The sequence below is a fragment of the Ailuropoda melanoleuca genome, chromosome 10, assembly GCF_002007445.2.
Source record: "Ailuropoda melanoleuca isolate Jingjing chromosome 10, ASM200744v2, whole genome shotgun sequence".
Taxonomy (NCBI): Eukaryota; Metazoa; Chordata; class Mammalia; order Carnivora; family Ursidae; genus Ailuropoda; species Ailuropoda melanoleuca.
The window spans coordinates 93833453-93857009 of NC_048227.1; the positions used below are offsets into that span (position 1 = coordinate 93833453).

The following is a 23557-nucleotide window of genomic DNA, read 5'->3' on the forward strand; positions in this document are numbered from 1 at the left end:
ATCTCAAGCATAATATTATTCACCCCTAAATATTTAAGTATAAATCTGATGACTTCAAAAACATGACTACAATACTATATTATACCTCACAGTATTCCTTCTTAGTATGTTATATCTTACACATATTCCATGCTCAGACTGTACCAGGTGTTTCAAAAAAATTGTTTTATGGTTGATTTGCTTAAATCAGGATCCAGACAAGATCTAGACATTACATCTTTTTAGTCTTCTTAGTACCTTTTAATTTTAAAAGACCCCTCTTTTTTTAAATACCACTTATTTATTGACAAAACTCATCCATTTGGGGGCGCCTGGGTCGCTCAGACAGTTGAGTGTCCAGCACTTGGTTTCACCTCAGGTCCTGATCTCAGGATTGTGAGATCGAGCCCTGCATCGCCCTGCATCGTTGGGTCTCTCTCCCTCTACCCACCCCCTCTGCTCTTTCCCTCCCTCTCCCTCTCTCTCAAATAAATAAATCTTAAAAATAAATAAATAAATAAATAAACCTGTCCATTTGTCCTGTAGAATTTCCCATATTCTAAATTTGGTTAATTGTTTCCTAGTGATAGTTAACTTATTCCTCCCCCCACACACCTTTTTTTTTTTTTCCCCCTTTTCAAGAACACTGTCTAATGGTTCTTTCTGTTCCATCACACAGGGGTGGGGGGAAATGTTATCTGATCATCCACTTTTAGTGATTGGAATAAATAGTCTTTTTAATAACTTTTTTTTTTAAAGATTTTATCCATTTGAAAGAGAGAGAGAGAGAGAGAGCAGGGGGAGGAATAGAGGGAGAGGGACAAGCAGACTCTGCACTCAGTGTGGAGCCCAGGACCCTGAGATCGTGACCTGAGCTGAATCCAAGAGTCAGACACTTAACTGACTGCACCACCCAGGTGCCCCTCAATAATGTTTTATTATACACACTCAGTAAGGTACACAAATCTTAAGTGTGTAGCTTAATGAATGTTCCCATATACATATGTGTAACCACCACCTAGATGAAGATCAGAATGTTTCCTGTGGCCTAGCAGGCTCTCTCATGCCAGTTCCTTAGCCTCTACCCTCAGTGTGACCAGTATTCTGGCTTTGGTCACCTAAATTAGTTTTCTAAATAAGGAGTTTCCAGTCTATCCTCCATTTTGAACATTACCGGTTTTTGATGCTTCAAATTTCTTTTCTTTTTTTTCTTTTTAAAGATTTTATTTGGGGCGCCTGGGTGGCACAGCGGTTAAGCGTCTGCCTTCGGCTCAGGGCGTGATCCCCGCGTTATGGGATCACGCCCCACATCAGGCTCCTCCGCTATGAGCCTGCTTCTTCCTCTCCCACTCCCCCTGCTTGTGTTCCCTCTCTCGCTGGCTGTCTCTATCTCTGTCAAATAAATAAATAAAATCTTTAAAAAAAAATAAAGATTTTATTTATTTATTCTAGAGAGAAAATGGAGGGGGAGTACAAACAGACTCCATGTTGAGTGCAGAGCCCCATGTGGGGCTCGATCCTATGACCCTGAGATCATGACCTGAGCCAAAGCCTAGAGTCAGACATTTAACCGACCGAGCCACCCAGGCCTCTCTGATGAAGTTTAATAACGAACAATGCAGGCATTTAAGGACAGCTTTTGAGATAACATTTATTAGTTCTAACTGCGTATTTTGGAAAAGCACTGAAATGTAAGAAAGAGGAGGAAGTAGAAAAGCTTTATTTCTTGGTTTGGTCCAAAGTGTATCCAATATGATTTTATTTGATTAATAATTTATATATACTGTAAACATAAAAATACATATCCTTTGACCTCCTCAGTTCTACTTCTAGGAATTTATCCTATAGATACACTTCGTAAGATTTTTTTTTTTAATATTTTATTTATTTGAGAGAGAGAGCGCACTAGTGGAGAAAGGGCCAGAAGGAGAGAATATCCAAGCTGACTCCCGCTGAGCATGGAGCTGGATGCAGGGCTTGATCTCACAACCCGTGAGATCAGGACCTGAGCTGAAACCGAGAGTCAGATGCTTAACTGACTGAGCTACCCAAGTGCTCCACTTTATAAGATTTTTATAAAGATTATTACATTATCCTACACATATACCTTTTAAGATTATCTCATCTCTTTTGTTATAGAAGATTAAAGCTAACTTAAATATCCCTCATTAGGGATTTTTGGGGAGGGATTTTGTTATTATAATATACATACAAGAATATACTTCTCAGCCATAAAAAGGAATCAACAGGCTATTTAAGTATTGATACGAAAGGTTCTTCAAGATACAGTAAATGAAAAAAATAGATACATATTTGCTTGTGTATGAATAGAATGGATATCTTTGAAAAGGAATCACAAGAAACTGACAACATAGATTGTCTTTAGGTAGTGAAATTGGTTGGGGACAGGGGTGGGGTAGAGACTTCACTGTAAATCCTTTTGTAGCTTTTGACTTTGAATTAATAAAAAATTCATGCACTGGAGATCTAAAATTACTAAAACATTTTATATAAATGTAAGAATTTAATCTGAAAAATTTTTTACATAATTCTGTAAATGTAAGTATGTGGTGTGTTGTGTTTTCATTATCTTGGTAGATGACAATAGTAGAAAAATTGGTATGAAGTTGGCAACTTTGTTATATGCCATGGTATATATACTTGATAGAGTTGAAAAAAATGAATATTTGCTTTGTTTTCTTTTGGCAGCATGCATATGCACTAGAACTTCTATTTGATCAGTTGCATGAAGGAGCTAAAGCTCTCGATGTGGGATCTGGAAGTGGAATCCTTACTGCATGTTTTGCACGTATGGTAAGAGCTTTATTTTTCATTCCTTTCCAGGAGAAGCATATTATATATTTGGCTGTACATTTTTTTACTAGCAGTTTTTGAGTTGTTTTTTTTTTAATTCTATTAATATAGCAGTTGGAATATGTATCACTTAGGTTTTTTTGTTATTGCAAATAACAGAAGATTCTGTCCAAATTGGCAGAGTAAAGGGGAATTTATTTGGTTTATGTAACGGAAAAGTCTAAAGTGTATCTGGCTTTTTGTGTGGCTGGATTCAAAAGAAGATCAGACGTTGTTATTGACAGTGGGTTTCTCTTTGGTTCTTGGTTTGGCTTTGCTTTCCTCCAAATGTTGGCTTCAGTCAGGTTCTTCCCTTGTGATCACAAGATGGCAACCAGTAGCTTCCAGACTTCATTCTTCCAGATTCTCAGCTGGCAGAAAATGATACAGAGAATCTGATTTCCAAACACCCTACAGGGTTATTAGAAATGAGAGTAGAGCTGCTTTTATATTAAGAAAAGTACTCTTAGAAAAATGCCTTGTTTATTGTACTTCAAGTTTTATCACCAGGGGCTTATCTTGATTACTGACTATCCAGAGTCTGTCTAGAATCCTACACAGCCCCTTGAGTAAAGGTTTATCTGTGCTCAGATAATCAAATCAATTTGATTATTATGAAAAATCTTGTCCCTGGGGGGCAGATGGGAAGGTTCTGGTCTAGTTAGGTTGGGATTTATGAATGATACATCTTGGACTGGAATCCATTTAACTTGCTGTAAATACGTAACTGGCAGACCACCAGCATATAAGCTCCAGGGAGGCAGGAATTTTATTTGATTTTTTTTTTCATTGGTGTATCCTAAGCATCCAGAACAGTGCTTGTTACATAACAAGGACTCAGATATTTCTTTTCAGTTGTTTTACTTGTTTTGTAGAAGTTAAGCCCTCCCTAATGGAATGTCAGGGTTTTGTTTTTTTTTTTAAGATTTTATTTATTTGAAAGAGAGAGCGTGTGCTAGAAAGAGAGAAAAGAAAGCATGAGCAGGGGGAGGGGCAGAGAGAGGGACAAGCAGATTTCCTGCTGAGCAGGGATCCCAAAGGAGGACTCAATCCTAGGACCCCGGGATCATGACCTGAGCCCAAGGCAGACACTTAACTGACTGAACCACCCAGGTGTCCCAGGATTTTTTTTTTTTTTCTAAGCTTAGACCCAGTGTTTACTTAATGACATGTTCTTGATATTTGACATATTTATGGTTTTAGAGAAAAATTCATTTTTAAAAATCATTAGATTTCTGAGTTATCTTTTTAAAAGTAGTGTTATTTTAATGTCTTTCACATATTTACCATGTGCTAGTCAGTGTTCTAAGTGCTTTTCGTGTATTCTTTTATTTAATTCTCACATCATTTATGAGGTATGTATATTTTTCCTCGTCATTTTACAGCTGAGGAACCTGAGACATAGAATAACTTGCCAAGGTTGTACAGTTGTAAGTAAGTGATGAAGGTTAGATGTGAACCCAGGTTGTCTGATTTCAGAGTCTTTGTTAAATTTATTTTACAATTAATATTTATACTTGGGGCCTTTTTATATATTTATGTATTTTATATTTTCCACATATGGGAGTAGAATCGGGTATAGAAATCCTTACAGAAGAATGAAGGGGGGGTAAACAGAAGGGGGAATGAACCACTTGAGACTATGGACTCTGGGAAACAAACTGAGGGTTTCAGAGGGGAAGGGGGTGGGGGAATGGGATAGGCTGGTGATGGGTATTAAGGAGGGCACGTATTGCATGGAGCACTGGGTGTTATATGCAAACAATGAATCATGGAACTTTACATCAAAAACTAATGATGTACTATATGGTGAATAACATAACATAATAAAAAATTTTTAAAAATCCCTATAGAATTTTTTATGTAACATTTTAATGTTTAAAGTCACACTTTTAGATGGAATTTAAATTAAAAATGATTGCGCCAGTTACCATTTAATATCAGTTAAATGCAGTTTAAGTATTTAATATTAATTTATTAAGCATTTATGATTAAGCATTTAATATTTAATATTTAAATTAAGCATTTAATATTAGCTAATTATTTAAGCAGTCAAGTCTTATTTCAGGTTTTGGGGCTTAAAAATTAGAAATCGAAGGAAGGATTTTTTTTTAGTATTTTAAGTTTTTGTAGTTCTAGCTTCTTAATTACTGAAACGTAATTATCCATTTGAAGGTTGTAACTGAAAAAGTTGTACTTGGTAAATATTTTATAGTAAACTGAATAACAATCTAATTGGAGGCTTGAGTTTTTTGTCTTCATTTCAGATTGCAGAATATGACTTTAGGTGAGGAAACACTTTAATGACACTTCAGAAAGACAGATTTAGGCCAGTGAGCTATTGAATTATTCCCTCATTTCCAGGTTGGCTCTAGTGGAAAAGTCATAGGAATTGACCACATTAAAGAGCTAGTAGAAGACTCAGTAAATAATGTCAGAAAGGACGATCCACTGCTTTTGTCTTCAGGGAGAGTCCAGCTGGTTGGTGAGTATCAGAAAACTAAAAATTTCCTCTCCAGAGAATTTTTATTTTTAGAAGATCTCATGCAAGGTAAATAATACTCAAGCTAATTTTTACTTTTTTTTAAACATTCATTTTTAAGGACTAGGTAAGGAAAACAGTTACTGTAAAATGTTTTGCTGGTTCTACCTTGACCATGGTGGTGATACGACTGTTAACTGTTTCAGAAAATGCTCATGTTGTGAATTCTTTCTTCATTGCTTTTGAAGAAGTAATAGCGAAATAGCAAGTGTCCATTCTGAAAAATTTAAAGTGCAGAAATGTGTAAGATAAAAAAGAAACCCCTCCTTTTCCATCTTAAGTTTTCCAGACATATAAATATATGTATGAATAAATATACATATACACAGTTTTTTTAATTGACTCATACATTCTGTCCTGTAGTTTACTTTTTTCAGCAGTATATTTCCATGTGAGCACACTGTACTATTATGAGAAGTAACAAACATTAAAACATGCATAAAGCATAAGGGTGAAGCTTAGCAAAAATACCTGTTTCATCATCACACTGATTTAGAAAGGGAACAGCATTGGGAGCTTGGATGTTCTCTGCTTGCTTTTCCCTCCTCAGAACTCTTTCCCTTCTCCTTAGTGCTAACCAGCATCATTACTTTTATGCATTTACTACTTAGTTGCACTTCCCTAAACAGTGCTCAATTAATTTTGAACTTTAGATTAACAGAATCATACAATATATGTTCTATGATGAATGACTTCTTTCATTCAATATATTATGTTTGTAAGATTCACCCATCTTTTTAATATAGTTAATTTTTATTGCTTGCTGTGTAACATTCTACTCTAAGGACATTACCCAATTTGTTTGTTTATTATTCTGTAGATGGATATTTTGGGTTGTTTCTAATTGGGGGTGTTCACAATGCTGCTGTGAACGTATGTGTACAAAGGTCCAAATGCATATATACACTCATCATACAAGCATTCATTTATGTAGAGTATTATTGCAGGTTCATAGGGTAACCATAGATATTGCAAAACTTTTAAAAAGTGATTGAACCAATTTACTTTCCCATGAGCATTGTATCAGTGTTCTTAGTGCTCTATGTCTTACCAACACCTGGTATTGTTAGATTTTTCTTTTTATCCACTTAGTTAGTGTATAGCAGTAAGTCTTTGTGATTTTAATTTTGTATTTTTCTCCTAACCGGTGAGGTCAAACACTGTTTCATATGTTTGACCATTTGGATGTCTTCCTTTGTGAAATGTTCAGATATTGAGTTGTTTTTATTTTTCTTTGATATGTAGGACCTCTATAGATTAGCCCTTTGTCTATTTATAGATATTACAAATCTTTTCTCCTACTCTGTGGCATGTCTTTTCACTCAAATTGGTGCTTTCTTGATTCATAGAAATATTTAATTTTATTTTTTTTAAGATTTTATTTTTTTTATTTGAGAGAGAGAGAGAGAGCACAAGCAAGGGGAGGGGCAGAGGAAGAAGCAAACTCCACACTGAGCAGGGAGTCCGATGCAGGGCTCCATCCCAGGACCCTGGGCTCATGACCTGAGCTGAAGGCAGATGCTTAACCAGCTGAGCCACCTAGGCACCCCACTAGAAATACTTAATTTTAATGTATCAGACTTAATAGCTTTTTCCAGTGTTTTCTGTGTCTTTTTTTAAAAATTTATTTAACCGACTGAGCTACCCAGGCACCCCAAATTTATTTATTTTAGAAAGAAGAGTGAACACTAGTGGGAGGGGCAGAGGGATAGGGAGACAGAATCCGAAGCAGACACCTGTTGAGCACAGAGCCCAATGTGGGGCTTCATCTCACGACCCCGAGATCACGACCCTAAGATCAGGACCTGACCCGAAACCAAGAGTCATGCTTAACCGACTGTGCCACCCAGGTTCCCCTTCTGTATCTTGTTTAAGACTACTTTAAAATCAGGATGCCTGGGTGGCTCAGTTGGTTAAGCGTCTGCCTTTGGCTGAGGCCATGATCCCAGAATCCTGGGATCAAGTCCTGCATCAGGCTCCTTGCTCAGGAGGGAGCTTGCTTCTCCTTCTGCCTGCTGCTACCCCTGCTTGTGTTCTCTCTCTCTCTGACAAATAAATGAATAAAAATCTTAAAAAAAAAAAAAGACCTCTAAAATCATGAAGTTATGTCCCTGTGTTATTTCTCAGAAGCCTTATTTTAGCTTTTCACATTTAGATCTTTGATCTGACATTGATTCTTGTGCATGTAAGAGATAGAGATTCAAGTGTATATTTTTTCCATATGAATATCCAGTTGTCCCAGCATCATTTATTAAAAGTCTCTCTTTGCTCTGCTTTAAACCTCCTATAATTCTTCACACTAGGTAGTTCTATCTGAACAGATTTTTAAAGCATAATTTTTTTTTCTTTCAGTGGGGGATGGAAGAATGGGATATGCCGAAGAAGCCCCTTATGATGCTATTCACGTAGGAGCTGCAGCCCCAGTTGTGCCCCAGGCAGTGAGTTGGGTTTTTTCCTGTGTGTTTGTGCTTTAGTCAACTACAGCTATAAAAGATTTATAGAGAAATGACTTCTAGTTGATAAAACATAATTAGACTTTTATGTCATGCATTTTAATTACACTTAGTAGGCAATTTTTTTCATATACAAGGGTTGTATAAATGACTTGGAAAATTACTAAATCACAGTTCGTGGCTGTCTTATTTGAAACCGCATTTGATCCATCTAAGAACTAGTATGCCCGTAGAATTAGGAAAAACCATCTGGAGTTCATGATCTGATAATCACTTGGTGTTTTATTAAATACCAGAATGTGCAAGATTGCTAAGTGCATGGGTGAGACCAGGAGATATTTGTTATACATTTTACCCTCAGTAAGCTTATATTCTGGAAGAAATATGTCATACATATAACAGGGAAATTAATGCGATTATAGCATATCATTAGCATGTAATATATATTAAAGGGAAAAGAAAACATGTACTACTGTTAAGAGTTCAAGGGAAGGAGAGAACTTCATGTGGAACAGTTAAGGAGACTACATACAGGAATGGAATTGTAACTGAATCTGAAAGAATAATAGGGTTTGCATAGTTGCAACGAGAGGGAAGGATATTTGAGTATTGTATACTACATAATCAAGGAAATGTTTAAGTACAAAATTGGTGTTTTTTTTAATCTTTTTTTTTATTTTAGGGAGAGAGTATGAAAAGTGGGGGTAGGGGCAGAGGGAGAAACTCAAGTAGACTCTGAGCTGAGTGCAGAGCCTGACGTGGGCTCTATCCCAGGACCCTGAGATCATGACCTGAGCCAAAATCAAGAGTCGAATCCTTAACTGACTAAGTCACCCTGGCGCCCCCAATACTGGTATTCTATTTCAGTAGGACTGATGAGCTTCTGTCAGCCCTTAATAATCGTTGGTTAAGTTCACTGAGATCTTAGGTTTCTGTGGTGTCTGAGTTTTCCACAGCTTTGGACTAGATGACCAGGGGCTGAGAGTGACGCTTCTGTCCAGTCTCAGCTACTCTCCGGTCTGGAAGGGTTCTTTTTATGTTTAGATCAGTTGGTGAGAAGCTGAAAGTTAGGGAACTTGTTCTGGTCATTGACTTGCTATTTATTGACTGAGTGACTTTGAGAAAATTACTTATTTTCTCTGGCCCCGTTACCTGTTTTTTGTTGTTTTTGTTGTTGTTGTTTGTTTTTTAAAACTAAGCCAGTGGTTTTAACACATTTTAATTGAAGGGTTGATATGCTGTAGAGGGGATGTCTAACTGGCTCAGTAAAGCATGCAGATCTTGATCTTGGGGTCATGAGTTTGAACCCCATGTGTGGAGTAGAGTTTACTTAAAATTAAAACCATATATGCTGTAGAAAGATGTACAAGTCATAAATGAGTGTTCACATATAGACACATGATCCATAGGTTTTTAACTTCTTTTTTTTTTTTTTTGAATACAGCCTAGTAGGAACAATTAAAATGTGTAGTAGAATTGTATTTAAATGAAGGGGCTTGGATGCAGGGCTTATCTTCTCCACTAAGTCCCTGAGATGATCTTGAAGGGCATTTCTGGCTTTAGCTCAATATAAATTTAAAGATTAATTTATTTATTTTAGAGAGAGAAAGAGTATGCATGCAGAGGGTGGGGCAGAGGAGAGGGAGAGAAGCAGACTCCCCGCTGACCCCGCTGACCTGCTGAGCACGGAGCCCAACACAGGGCTCGGTCTCACGACCCTGAGATCACGACCTGAGCCGAAATCAAGAGTCAGACGTCTGACGGACTGAGCCACCCAGGCGTCCCTAGCTCAGTGTGAATTTGTAGTAGCACTTGAAAGTATTATAGGGGTCTTTATACATCTGATTAAAGAGAGACATGCTGAAGGGAGGGGCTTTCCAGTTTCAGGGTAACAGAAAAGATATTTATGCTTCCTTTTGTATATCACCCCAAAACAACTAGAAAAGCAGGAAACAGAAACACAGACTCCATATTTCATTATCTGAGAGATTATACGTGCGCTCCTGAACCCTGTGGTGTATGCAGATGGGAAGTGGATGGAGTAATAACTGACTCGGGAGGGCAGAGGAAGTTAGACCAAAGAGCCTGCAGAGGGGATCACTGCAGAAGCAGTTTGCTCGGCACAACTTGGAAAGGACTTAGAAATCAGAGGCATGAGGATCTTGGAAGTCAGAGATGAAGTGTGGGTTTGACAAGAGGGGCTGCTGCTTGAAATTCTGTATGAGGAACAATTAGTGCTAAGCCCTAAGAAAATTTCCCAGAACCAAAGGACATGATTCTATAGTTTGAAAAGATCTATTGAGTGCCCAGTATGATGAATTTTTTTCTAAAAAGAGAGGGGAGGAAAAAAGAGAACCATAATATCACCATGAAATTCTAGACTGTTAGGGATAAAGAAAAGATTCTCGAAGCTTCGAGAACAACAAATCATGATCTGTTAAGGATTGGTAATCAGAAAGGCATCAGACTGCAGAACAACAGCATTAGAATCAACAAGTCAGAGGAACAAACTCACAATTCTGAACTGATTTCCAGCCTTGAATTCTGTACCCACACGTATTGTCAAATATGTAAAATAAAGATAGTTTTAGACTTGCAAATCTTAGTCTCTCTCTTCTAAAATACCCCATGAACTGTTTCACAGAATACTTCTAGAGGAATTGCTTTAATGTCAAAAAATAAGAGAGGAGAGAGAGAGTAGGAAAAATCAGAAAGAGGAAGCCTTGGGATCTAGGCAGGTAGAACAGCTGGTTCAGGAGAGAGATGGTGAGAGTCCCCAGTGCTAAAAGGGAAGTCCCCTGACGAGAGCTGTGCAGCGGGCCTGGGGAGTAGCCAGCCCAGATCCAGAGCAGGAAGAGGGAGGCACTCGAAGGAGTCTACCAAACAACAACAACAGAGCACTAATTAGATAGGCTTGACTTTGAAGATCTTACTGAGAAGTTGTTGGAGGATACAAATATTTAGAAAAGTTACAAAGAAAATTAAGTGAATAAAAAAAGAAAGAGTTTCAGTTGTTTTTGTTTTTTATTTATTTATTTATTTATTTATTTATTTATTTATTTATTTTAGTAATCTCTACACACAATGTGGGGCTCAAACTCACAGCCCCAAGATAGGAGTCGTGCTCTTGTAACTGAGCCAGCCAGGTGCCCCGAAAGAGCTTCCAGTTTCTAAGTGCAGGGTAAACCACTGTTGTATAGGAAAGGAAACAAGCATTGGATACCTCTTGGCTCAGCTGCAAATTATTTTACAGTCATAACAGAAAATGATTTTAAAAAATTATGATATTGGTTGGATTGAGGAAAAGGGGAAAGGAGCAGAATAAGAGAGCTCAGGCCTACCTAGCATATCATTTGAAATAAGAACATAAAGACTTTACAGCATGGTGACTGGATTTAACAGTACTGCATTGTATGTTTGACAGTTGCTAAGTGAGTAGGTCTTAAAAGTTCTCTTCGTCACAAAGAAAAAATTGTAACTGTGTGGTGATGGATGTTAATTAAACTTATCGTGGTAACTGTTTTGCAGTATATACATATTATTAAACCATTCTGTTGTACACCTAAAACGAATACAATGTTATATGTCAATTATATTTTAATGAAAAACATTAAAGATAAGCTTTAGAAATAATCACTACCAAAAAAGTAAATGCTAGAAGACACAGCTGAGAGCATTTAAAATATTTAAAATGACTAGATTAGGGAGCAAGATTGGAGTAGGGTCAAGTCTGCTTCATTTTATCATAAACCTTGACATTTAGAGAAACAACTCAAAGAATATTTGCAAGAATTACTTGAGTAAAAATTAAAATGGGAAAAATAAGGTAGGCTTGCTGACAACTGAAATTTTAATTGAGGACCCACTTTTCTGGAATAATGCTGTCCAAAGTAAAGTTTCTCCCTTACGGTTTTTGATTAGTAGTCATTCATAAGGCCACATTCAAATGGTAACACATGACCTAGAAGTTTTCTGACTGGAAAGGCTCTCACTGAGTAGTCTTGGTTTCTCATTGACAAGGGTGTCTTCATTCTAATGCTGCAGGAACTCCAGCCCTACCTGCCTGTGTCATGGGGCCAGCAATCCTAAATTCAGTCATAAAACCAAGGTTCCCTTATTTTTTGGCTCAGTGGTGCCCTGAATTCTACAGTGACAGGATAGGGACTCCTTACTGATTTTCTGCACTCCCTGCTCCCTTCTCCACTCCAAACCACAAAGATTCAAAACAGGCATACAGGCATTGAAATGTTCTGCTTTGCCTTTGGTCTTCCCAAGAGGATAGCTCTACATTGTGTGGTTCAGCTCCTTTTGAGCCCTGCAGTTGTACCATGTACCGTTAGGTGCCCAGCGCACAAAGATGAATAAGAACACAGTCCCTCTCATCAGAGAACTTGTAGTTTGGTAGAGGAGGTTGATAAGTAAATGGGTAAGTGGTGATTGAGTAATAAGTTTAACAATCAAAGTATGTATATACTAAAGTGCATTTCTGCTTTCTGCCCGTGGGCACTGGAAGTTGTTTGTGGTGATGTAAAATGACTCTTAATATAAAATCTGTAACTTGGTGTGTATGTCTTTTTCTTTTTCTTTTTAGCTGATAGACCAGTTAAAGCCTGGTGGCAGATTGATATTGCCAGTTGGTCCCGCAGGTGGAAACCAGATGTTGGAGCAGTATGACAAGCTACAGGACGGCAGTGTCAAGATGAAACCCCTGATGGGAGTGATATACGTGCCTTTAACAGATAAAGAGAAGCAGTGGTCCAGGTGGAAGTGATTTTATCTTCTGCTCTTTCTTCTTCCACACATGCAAGGTGAAGGGTGTGGATTCTAAGACATTAGACCACAAGAGCTGCTTTTTTTGGTTGTCACCTTTATGCTACTCCATTTTAACATCAGAAATTCACTACATTAAAAATCCAGAAAAATTTTGCATGAGTCTGCCCTTCTTTTGGTTTAACTCATATCTTTGGGAAAGGGGGGTGAGACTTGGTTGGCACAAAGGTGGTTTTTTATTCCTTTTTTTAAAAAGAGGCTTTTAGCCACAGTTCAGAACTTTCTAAAGATATTTTATTTTTAGCCATTCTGTTTCTGTATTCACAAATCATTTTTGTAGCTGCTCTATGGTCACGGAAACAAAGGCTTTGGTCTGAAGAGAAGGGGCCATCCTTTCCTGCCCCGTTCACACCCTGTTATACCATTGTTAAAAGAGAAAGAAGGTAAAAGATACTCTTGTCCCACTTTTCAAAGGTGTCAGAATCCCAGAGAGGACATTCTTCCTCTCAGCTTGCTTTCTCTCTTTCAGTCAGGTTCATTGACATTCTCTCTAACGACCTGTGCCAGTTTTACATTCAGCTACTGTTTCAGAGCCACCATAAGGAATAAACTTCTCGCCAGTCTATAGAACTGGCCAGCCCATTTTGAAGCCGCTCTAAGTTTCTGGGGAGGGGAGTGGATTCTGTGAGCTCAAAGCGAGTGCAGTGCCCAGGTCTCACAAACCCACCCAAAGGGCCAACAGCATGCAGCATAATCCTCAGTACAGCATGGCTCATTATAATGCCTACTTGTGTTTTATGTCTCAGCATAATCTGAGTATTTTGTTTGAAGCCAAGGTTTCTCTTCTTCCTCTCTCCTCCTTCTCCCTTCCCCTCCCCATGTCCTTCAGTGGGAAAAAGTGAGATCATTAAGGAAGAATGACACTAGCTAAGACTATTTAAAATTAAATGTCAAAATAAGAAAGACTTTACAAGTTTCCTTGTTTTAGAATCTTTTTATTTGACAGAGGTACTTATTTTAAGATAATTATTTTTTAGTAAGTAAAATGGTGATTATAAGTTGAATAGACCTCTTAATTTTTTTTTGGAAAGATACGATTTGCGTGAATGTTTAATTGCAAAAATGGTACCGAATCTAACTCAGTTTTTCTTTTCATTCTGATTGTCCATTTCTGGGATATCTTATTAGGAATTGCTTTATTCTTCACTTAATGTGGACATAGCTATTTTCTTTGAATTCTAACCTGGAGCACAGCCGCTCCTTAAAAAAAAAAAAAATTAAAAAACTATAGGTCCTGTCAGTTAAAATCATATAGTTATTAACAACTAATTACAACCTTCCTTGACTTTGCTTCTAGTATGGTTATGTTGTTATATAATTGTATACTTGGCTGTTGTATGAAAGGGGCAAACTTACATTGAACTTACCAAAATTTGATATCAATTAAGAGTTCAGATTTTCATGAATAAGTTTAAAAGTTTTCTTTTTATATACAATAAATATTAGTATTGAACATTCCACTATAGTTTGATGATGAAGGAATTATAAAAAAGTTTTTTGTTTTTATAACCAGAGGTAGATTAAACATGAAGTGAATGAAACTTAAGCCTCAGGGCCTTCACATACTTAGGGGCCTTCCTGGCCTTACACCTAATATTATATGCAGTCTTGGTTTTAGTCCTCCTCTTTTTCCCTTCATGAAGAGGTTCCCCCCTTCCCAGGTCATACAAGCTCTAGGTTTCCACAACACCTGTATTCACCCCTTAGAAAACTAAACTATTTGTATTAAATTTAGAATAATTTTTAAATTTATGGACAAGTCATTTACCAAATATTTAAATATATATACTTGTTTTTCTTTTTTCTTTTCAACTTTTTAAAAGATTGAGCAATTTTACATACGTATCATTGGAAACTTTTCTCTAGTTGTACCAGGAAGACTTCCTAATTCTTTCTGTTGTAAATTTTCTGTTTGTTCAAACACATTTTCCTATATCCAAAGATGTAGTGGGTCTTTTTTGTTTTGTTTTGTTTTGTTTTAAGTAAGCTCTATGCCCAATGTGGGGCTTGGACTCATGACCCTGAGATCAAGAGTCGCATGCTGTACCAGCTGAGCCAGCCAGAGATAATCAGTTAATTGTAAATCTGTAAGTTTAAAGAATATAGGTTTAAAGAACGTAAAAGTGAAACAAAATCTGAAAACAAAATTGGAAAAAACAACTGCCACATAAAATTTTTTTTGTACTGAAAGAAATTACTAGAAAATAGGATGTTTGAAAACAACAACAGTTAACTTAAAATCTAAAGAGACCATTAATCTGCTATTTCTATTTGTATTCTTAGACTCTCAGTCAGGGTCCAGAACAGAAAGTATGCTCAGCTAGGATTTTAAAGTGATTTTAGTAAAAGGACTGTTCAAAGAAATATGGGAAAGGTTCTGGGAATCCAGAAAAGACGTTGACATAGCCAGGGACAGGGGACCTACCATGATAGGCCATAAGGGGAGGAAACAATTTTACTGGAACCCACTGAGATCAGGGACTGTACTAGGGCTATGGATACATAGCTGAGAATTTGAAACTGACCGTTCTCTTGGAACTTACAGTCACATGGGAGAGCCAAAAAAGAAATCTAAAGACAAACAGGCAATTAGAGTGTCGTGTGTTAAGTAGGGAGCAGTAGTGTTGAAGCAAGACAGTGAAGTAATCAGAATTACATTTCGGAAAGGTGACTCTGGCAGTGGTGTAGAGAGTAGATTGGAAAGGGACAGAGTGACAGTCAAACAGAATGTGGTTGTAGCAAGTTAGGGGTGAAATGGTGGTGGCCTGAATTAAGGCAGTGGTAGTAAGGATGGAATGTGGTTGAAGAAAGTCACTTACCGTTTTCTGAGTGCCCAGCCCTTGTTTGGGGATAGCTTCTCAAGAGCTCCTAGTCAGTTTTATTGCCAGGTTAGGTGATCTCTGTTCCTTCAGATTTTCTTCAGGATTAATTTAACAGCTCATCCCCATGCTTCTGGACGTTCTCTAGCTTTTCACCAGCCTTCCATCCTTCTCGTCCTGAGGAGTCCAGAGCTAGTCACAGTGCTCCGTGAGGGTGAGATCCAATCTTTGCTGAGGAGGTGTGGTAGAAACTATATAGGGAAAAAAAGAGCCCTAGTGGGCTTGCCAAATTCTTATGCCAAATAAAGCCGAAGGCCTGAACGTAGACTTACGTTTCCTTATACTTGGAAAAATGTCACTCACAATTTTGGTGGAGTAATAAAAGGGGAGACAATGGCAGCCGTATGAGCCATAGACCTAGAACCTGTGGTATTATGTTCATGACTATGGATGTATGGTAGTTGTAGTAGCTGCTTCATAAACTCTTCATACTTTTTAAATTTGTATTTTATTTTACATAAGTATTATATGTAGAACTCAGTATTTTGTTAATCATCTAGTATATTTTTGTTTTTAATGGTCACAAGAGTCAATGGAATAAGTTTATGAAACTGAGGAATGTTTCAGGATTCTCGTTCTGTACGCGCTTTGCTTATCAGTGTCATCCCAAAGTGCCATGTGCACGTGAAAAACATGTAATGAATTGGTTGGGCATTTCTAAGATTGATGGTATAGGTCCTAGGGTATCCAGCTGATCCTGTGTTCATATTGTTCTATATTGTCCCTTTTTAATTTCTTTATATATGTTAAAGCATTATGACATATTTTGCATTCTTAAAGGCAGGGATATATTTTGTTGCTTTTGGAATTCTTTTTATGTCTCTCATAATGCTTTATATAATTTACTTTATTATCTCAGAAAACCCATTAAGTAGAAACCATTCATGGATTTTGATTATTGTTTCTTGGTAATATATCTTTTCATTTGTTCTTGATAAAGAATATGTAATACTAATATTAGTAGGTTAGAGTTAATAATCTAATAAATAAGTTACATATAATTATACATTATATAATAAAAAATATATATAGTTATTAACCTAATGAATATGTTTAGCACATATATAATAAAGAGACTTTCTAGAAATTTAGGACATAATACTTTTTATTTTAAGTGATCTACACATGTAAGTCAGATAAAGATAGTTATGTAGAATTTGGAACATTAAATGGAAAAATAAATAACTTGAAAGTTATATGGATTTTGGAGTATTAGGATGTAACATTTATACATGCAGTGACAGCAAATTTTTGGTTTTCTTTGGCGCCCTAAATGTTAAAATTCAGATCTATAGGCTTAATTTCTTTTCCTTTTCTTTCTTTTTTTTTTTTAGTGCTATACATTTCCTTTTATTTATTTTTAATAATACTGTTTCTGACTACCAAAATATTACATATGTATTGTAAAAATTTTTAGAAGTACAAAGGATGAAATAAAAATCATCCACAGTCCCAGAACCTAGAGATAACTACTATTAACATTTTGGTAGATATTTTTTTTTACTCTTTTATTCATAGTTCTGTATACAACTTTTTGTAATCCTGAGATCATATAGTAGCATTATCTTATAATCTTTTTTCATTTAATAAAATGTCATCAGCATTGTCCCATATTAGCTTTTTTACAATATGAGTTTTCCCAGTTTTATTGAGATATAATTGACATAGTGTTATTACTTTTACATGTACAACATAGTGATCTGGTATCTATCTATATATATTTAGATATATATGTATAGATATATAGATATATATATACTGCAACATGATTATCACATTAAGTTTCGTTTTATGGTTTGAGGTCTTACATTCAAGTCTTTAATCCATTTTGAGTTGATTTTTTTATGTGTGGTGTAAGATGGTGGTCCAGTTTCATTCTTTTGCATGTGGCTGTCTCGTTTTCCCAGCACCATTTACTGAAGACAGTATCTTTTCCCCACTGTATGTTCTTGGCTCCTTAATTAATTGACCATGTCTATGTGGGTTTATTTCTGGGCTCTCTATTCTGTTTCATTGACCCATGTGTCTCTTTTTATGGCACTACCATACTATATTGATTATTACAGCTTTGTAATATAGTTTGAAATCAGGAAGTATGATACCTCCAGCTTTGTTCTTTCTAAAGATTGCTTTGGCTATTTGGGGCCTTTTATGGTTCTATACAAATTTTAGGGTTGGTCTGTTTCTGTGAAAAATGCTGTTGGGATTTTGATATGGATTACATTGAATCAGTAGATCACTTTGGGTAGTATGGATATTTTAACAGTATTCATTCTTCCAGTCCATGAGCATTGTGTCTTCTTCACTGTCTTTCATTAATGTCTTATACTTTTCAGTGTACAAATCTTTCACCTTGTTTACATTTGTTTTAGATATTCTTTTTTGATATAATTATAAATTGGATTGTTTTCTTAATTTCTCTTTCTGATAGTTCATTATTGGTATATAGAAACACAACTGATTTCTGTATACTGATTTTGTTTCCTGCAACTTTATTGAATTAGTTTATTAGTTTTGACATTTTTTTGGTGGTTTTTAGAGTTTTCTGTATATAATATGTTGTCTGCAAAAAGAGACAGTTTTACTTCTTTCTTTCCGATTTTGATGCCTTTTATTTCTTTTTCTTGCCTAATTGCTCTGGCTAGGATTTCCAGTGCTATGTTGAATAAAAGTGGCGAGAGTGGGCATCCTTGTCTTGTTCCTGATCTTAGAGGAAAAGCTTTCAGCTTTTCACCACTGAGTATGATGTTAGCTGTGGGCTTGTCATATGTGGCCTTTATTATGTTGAGGTACGTTTCCTCTCTACCCAGTTTATTGAGAGTTTTTATCCTTTTCCTTTTTAAAAATTTTTTTTAATTGAAGAGTATATTTGGAAATGTTTGTACTGTGTTGTTGGGCAATAAGGATATTTATTTATAATATCCTTAATGCCTTGCAACAGGCAAGTCAAATATGGTAAATTATTTTACAAAAGCAATAGTATCTTCAATTCACATTTTAAAAAGCACAAGTGAGTTTATGAATAGAGCACTTTGCAAGTGAACTCTTTGTAGATTAAATATTTTAATGCTTGCATGAATTTAAGTAAAATTCATTCTATGAGAATTATAGTGCTTAAATTATTTAGAAGAATATATTAAGAGAAACCAGAACTGATAATTTGTCATTTAACAGATAATCCAGTACTCTATGACAATGGCAGCTTATGGGAGAAGTAATCTTTAAAATAATTTCTCACACAATTTATAAAATACAGTTTTAAAAAGAAGCATATTCTGTGATAGTCCCTTAATTCACCACATACCTGGGAAATTTTAGCTCTTTATTTACTTTCCCTTCGAATTTGTTTTAACTTTTAAAAAACTTTTTAAAATTTTTATTACAGACAAATTTTAAGAATAGTACGAAGACTTCCTGAATCTCTTCATCCAGAGTTACCAATTGTTAAAATTTTTCCACATCCGCTTTCTCACTCCCTCTTTCTCTCTATATATACACACAGGTCATATTTTTTCCTGAAATCATTTGACATTTAGTTGCAAACATCATACTTCTTCACCCCTAAAATTCTTGAGTGTCGAACAATGTTTTTGTCACTCAGATTATCCTCACATATGAAGCTTTTTGGCTTTTTTGGTAGCTTTTTTTTTTTTTCCACTTTTAACAGCTTTATTGAGGTGTAATTTATATGCCGTACAGTTTCTTCAGGCTGCATTCTCCTTCCTTCCTTTCCTCGCTGGCAGTGGCTCGTATGGTGCTGCACCCAGCTGAGTGAGTGGTTTCCTCTGCAGCTGAGAAACCGCCTTCTGAAATCAGCTGACAGACACCTACACAGGATGCTTTTTCTCCCAGAGTTTGGGTGGAGACTGTCCCACTCAGCATTTGCTAGCAGATAGTCTAAGCAAAAGACCACATTTTTGTCCAGTTTTGTCAATGTAGCTATAAAAAAGTATTCCAACTCTGAATGCCCATTGCCATTTTATGATAAGTAGCCATTTTATGATAAGTAGTGTTAGCAAGATCCTAGATGTAAAAGTTAAAATTTCTTTGAATTTTGGTCTTGAAGGAAGAAAGATACCTTTAGAATGAAAAATAAGGAATCCAGGGCTTTCCGGTCTCATATTTCATTTGGAGTAGCATGAGAGATGTGTGGATGGCTGACTCCATTTTTGCTTTGACTTGGGGCTGTTTGCCTTTTTTTTTTTTTTTTTAATGCTTGGGGATGGGTGTATTTTTACCTATTTACTAATCGTATCTAAATTATTAGAAAGCCATGTTTTGTAGTATGTAACGCCTACTTACACATTTCTCTTTTTTACCCCCAGGGATGAACTGTAAAAGCGCCAACCGCTTGAGCAGTATATAATATTACAGTGGATCGCTCATCTCAGTCCTCAAAGCTTTTTGAAAACCAGCAGCATCACAGCTTGTTTTGGACTTTGTTACACTATTATTTTCAGCATGAAAATGTGTGGTTTTGTAGGGTTTCTAGTTATTCAAAGAGGCACAGAAGCCAAATTGGTGAAGGAACAATGCAAAGTATAAATTTGTGTATCATTACTCTAACGCCCACATTTTACTTTAAAATATTAAAAGACGGGGTTCCACAAAATGGAAGACTTAGTTTGTGAATTGATTTCGAGGAGTGGTTTTTCTTAGACACTTAATTCTGTTTCAATATTAATTGATCAGCTTGCTCTTGTGCACCAGATAACACCACCATTCACAAGGTAAGATTCTTGGATTTTGGATGTCTGGTAGGTGCCACTAAGAAACTAGAGATGAGCTGCTTTTTTAAAGCTTTTGATGTGGTGTCATAGAGTAGCATGTTGTAGATACAATCAGCTGCTTTGTTACCGTAAAACTAAGCATTTGTAAATATTAAAACTTCAGAAGGTGGCCAGTGATGTCCTTTACGACACTTAGCTGTTCAGATTGGACATAACTGACATAGTTCTTCCTTTCCCTCTTTAAAATCATAGGAGACTTGTAGCGCAGTATTGTGTTTTCTGTTTCTAATTTGCTGCTGATAATGTACATGAATTTACCATGCTGTGTAAGCTGGTCCGAGTCACTGAGCAGTTTATGCAGTGCTGCTTTGCCAAATAAAGTTAAAAGTCAAAGAGGCATTGGTGGTGTTTGAATACACAAGAAAGAACCGCATGTCCACCAGGTACGGGATGCTCACTGAGATCACAGAGACAGAATTGTGTCTCTGATGCTCCGTTTCATGAAATCTGAGTAGCATGGATTAATCGCATTAATCCAGCTGTGCATTTGTAGAACTCGACTACACAAGGACCACGTCACTTGCTCTGCCTGACACAGAGCCTGCCCTCTTGTAGAGGGGCCGTAGATGGTGAGTGAGTGAGTGAATGAATTGACTTCGTGTCAGGGATGAACAGGGTCAAGGGTACATGGACCAAAACCCATTCCTCATCTATAAATAGATCTATTAACACAATGACTGGAAAATGAGTTTCTATGAGGGCAGTAGTACTTTGGGATCTTGTTCAAAGGTTGTGGTCTCAAACCTTTTATAAAAGGATCTTAGTTTTTCTAGGAGTTCTAGAACCTGAGAAAATACAAACTAGATCTAGCAGAACTAGTACTCCCAGCAAAGCAAACCCCCTCCTGTGTGCACATGTGTAGGATTCTGCCAAGTCAATCCTTAGAGTATGAGGCACCTCTCCCCTATCCCTTAAAGTCTTAAGCTTTGTTTAAAAACTTTTTTTTAAAAAAAATTATGCATAGATCTTTTCCCTGGTGTCTCTTGGGCAAGATCTCAGACACGAGGAACTAGCATCCGTTGGCAGCTAAAACTTGTGAGTTTCAGTTCCTTGCTGGCTTCAGTCTGCTGCTCTTGGTACTGCTTCTGGACCCAGGCCATGGACACTTTGGGGGCAGGACTCCATGTCATTTGAGGTAGTTTCAAAGGTTAAGTTTTCTTTAGGTCTTAAAATGGATTGGGCGCCTGGGTGGCACAGTCATTAAGCGTCTGCCCTGGGCTCAGGGCGTGATCCCAGCGTCCTGGGATCGAGCCCCACATCAGGCTCCTCCGCTGGGAACCTGCTTCTTCCTCTCCCACTCCCCCTGCTTGTGTTCCCTCTCTCGCTGGCTGTCTCTCTCAAATAAAATCTTTTAAAAAAATAAAAATAAAAAAATGTAAATTAGGGGCGCCTGGGTGGCACAGCGGTTAAAGCGTCTGCCTTTGGCTCAGGGCGTGGTCCCGGCGTTGTGGGATCGAGCCCCACATCAGGCTCCTCCGCCATGAGCCTGCTTCTTCCTCTCCCACTCCCCCTGCTTGTGTTCCCTCTCTCGCTGGCTGTCTCTATCTCTGTCGATTAAATAAATAAAATCTTAAAAAAAAAAAATTAAATAAAAAAATAAATAAATAAAAAAAATAAAAAAATGTAAATTAAATTGATTCTTAAACTTATCCACTAGTCTGTATTCTTCATAGCCATTGCCAACTTTTTATTATATGTAAATCCCTTAAGTTAGGTCTTGGGGCTAGAATAAAGCGCTTACTCTCAAGTTTACAATCTGGCTGAGGGGACAGTTTATAAATTCAGTAGGACCAAGTGCCACCTGATTGGTATAGACAAATGCCATGCCACACTTTTGGATTTCACACTTTTGTGAATTAAAATTTTGTGAATTAAAATTTTTAAATGTTGAATAAACAGGAGTAGATTTTAAGGGAGCATTGATAAGTGGCAGAGATAGCAATAATGGATTTTAACTAGGCCTAAGCTTTTTAAGAGAGCTGAATTTATATATGTGCTGGTCAGAGATAAGAAATGTCTCTTTAATCTTTAGTATTCACAATCTCCAAAATATTTTAGCATTCCATTTTTTCTTAATAGAAGTGATCCCTTCATAACTTTAAACATTTTTTAAAGTTCCAGTCTTGTGAGATCCTATTGAAACAAGGTGTTTTTACAGATTTGATTTTATTAAAGGGAAAATCTAGCTCCAGTTAAGAATTGAAATTAAGAATTGCAGTTTCTAGTGATGGTTTCAACTCTTTCCCAATCAGTAATGTTAGGGAAAAAAAGACATTTTAGGAAAATACATCATATGTGCAAATATTTAAAATCCCATTGCCCTAATTTTTAAAAATGCCATTGCTAAAAAAAAAAGTCAATTACACTTTTTAAGTTGACTATAATGTATCTATCCTAAAGCATCCTAAAAATTCAATGTATTTTACAATAACATTTTTTAGTAATAATCTAACGCTCGTGAATTTTTTGAAACCTTTCTTAGCATGGGATTGTCAGCCAAGAAATAGAGCTCCTCCCTCATTAGAGAGGGAGGTGTTTCTAGTTTTCAGCTAAATGTTAACACATTTTCCAGTAGTTTGGTATGGCACGAAAAGAGCTCATATGACAATGGTAATTGAATACTCATGTTGTAAACGGAATAGCAAACATGGGTAATGTTTTAAATGTTCTAAATGGGGTTCAAAAGGCCAGTAACTTAGGTAAGTGCTAAAATTCTTTGAGGGTATAAATCATCACTTCCTACAACTTGCTGAGTTAAAGAACTACACTAGTAAATAAAAGTGTTCTGATCAAATTTCAATTTCATGTCTCTTGATTTCTCTTACCATTTTTCAGGATGATGACGTTTTGTCCCCATTGTACTTAAAAGGGTGGCTCAAATAGATGGCCGGTAAGAAAATCCTGTGTGAAGAAAACTGGCTGGCCCACGTGGCCGGCAGAGGTTGGCTGTGTGTGTACTGTAATCATAAAGATGAAACAAGCCCAAGAGTCTCCTTACCGTTAATCCTTCTACCAGCGCCGTACTAGCAGGTGTTACCTCCCCTCCTCGGACTTCACCTTTGTAACTGTGTTGTCTGAGCCAGAGCTCTATGAAGCGCTCCCTTGCTTGGTGGAAGAGAAAATGACTTTTAGTTCCCGTAGATGCTACCTGGAGCTGGGGAATCCCTTTCTTCCTCTGTCTTTCCTCATGTTCCTTTCCCTTCCCTTCCTTGCCTGATACGCTGTCCGAGG

General features: G+C 36.7%; 1 protein-coding gene across 2 annotated transcripts in view; it reads left to right on the forward strand.

Moving 5' to 3' along the window:
- Positions 1-20665, forward strand: part of PCMT1 (protein-L-isoaspartate (D-aspartate) O-methyltransferase) — a 41104-nt gene extending 20439 nt beyond the window's left edge. The window contains exons 4-8 of one of the 2 annotated variants that reach the window (XM_011226575.3): positions 2689-2793; positions 5197-5317; positions 7727-7812; positions 12419-12635; positions 19862-20665. In XM_011226575.3, coding sequence (XP_011224877.2) covers positions 2689-2793; positions 5197-5317; positions 7727-7812; positions 12419-12598 — 492 coding nt within the window. In that variant the 3' untranslated portion in view covers positions 12599-12635; positions 19862-20665. The remainder of the gene's footprint in view (positions 1-2688; positions 2794-5196; positions 5318-7726; positions 7813-12418; positions 12636-19861) is intronic. The other variant, XM_002920516.4, reaches the window with a different exon arrangement.
- The last annotated feature ends 2892 nt before the right edge of the window (positions 20666-23557 follow it).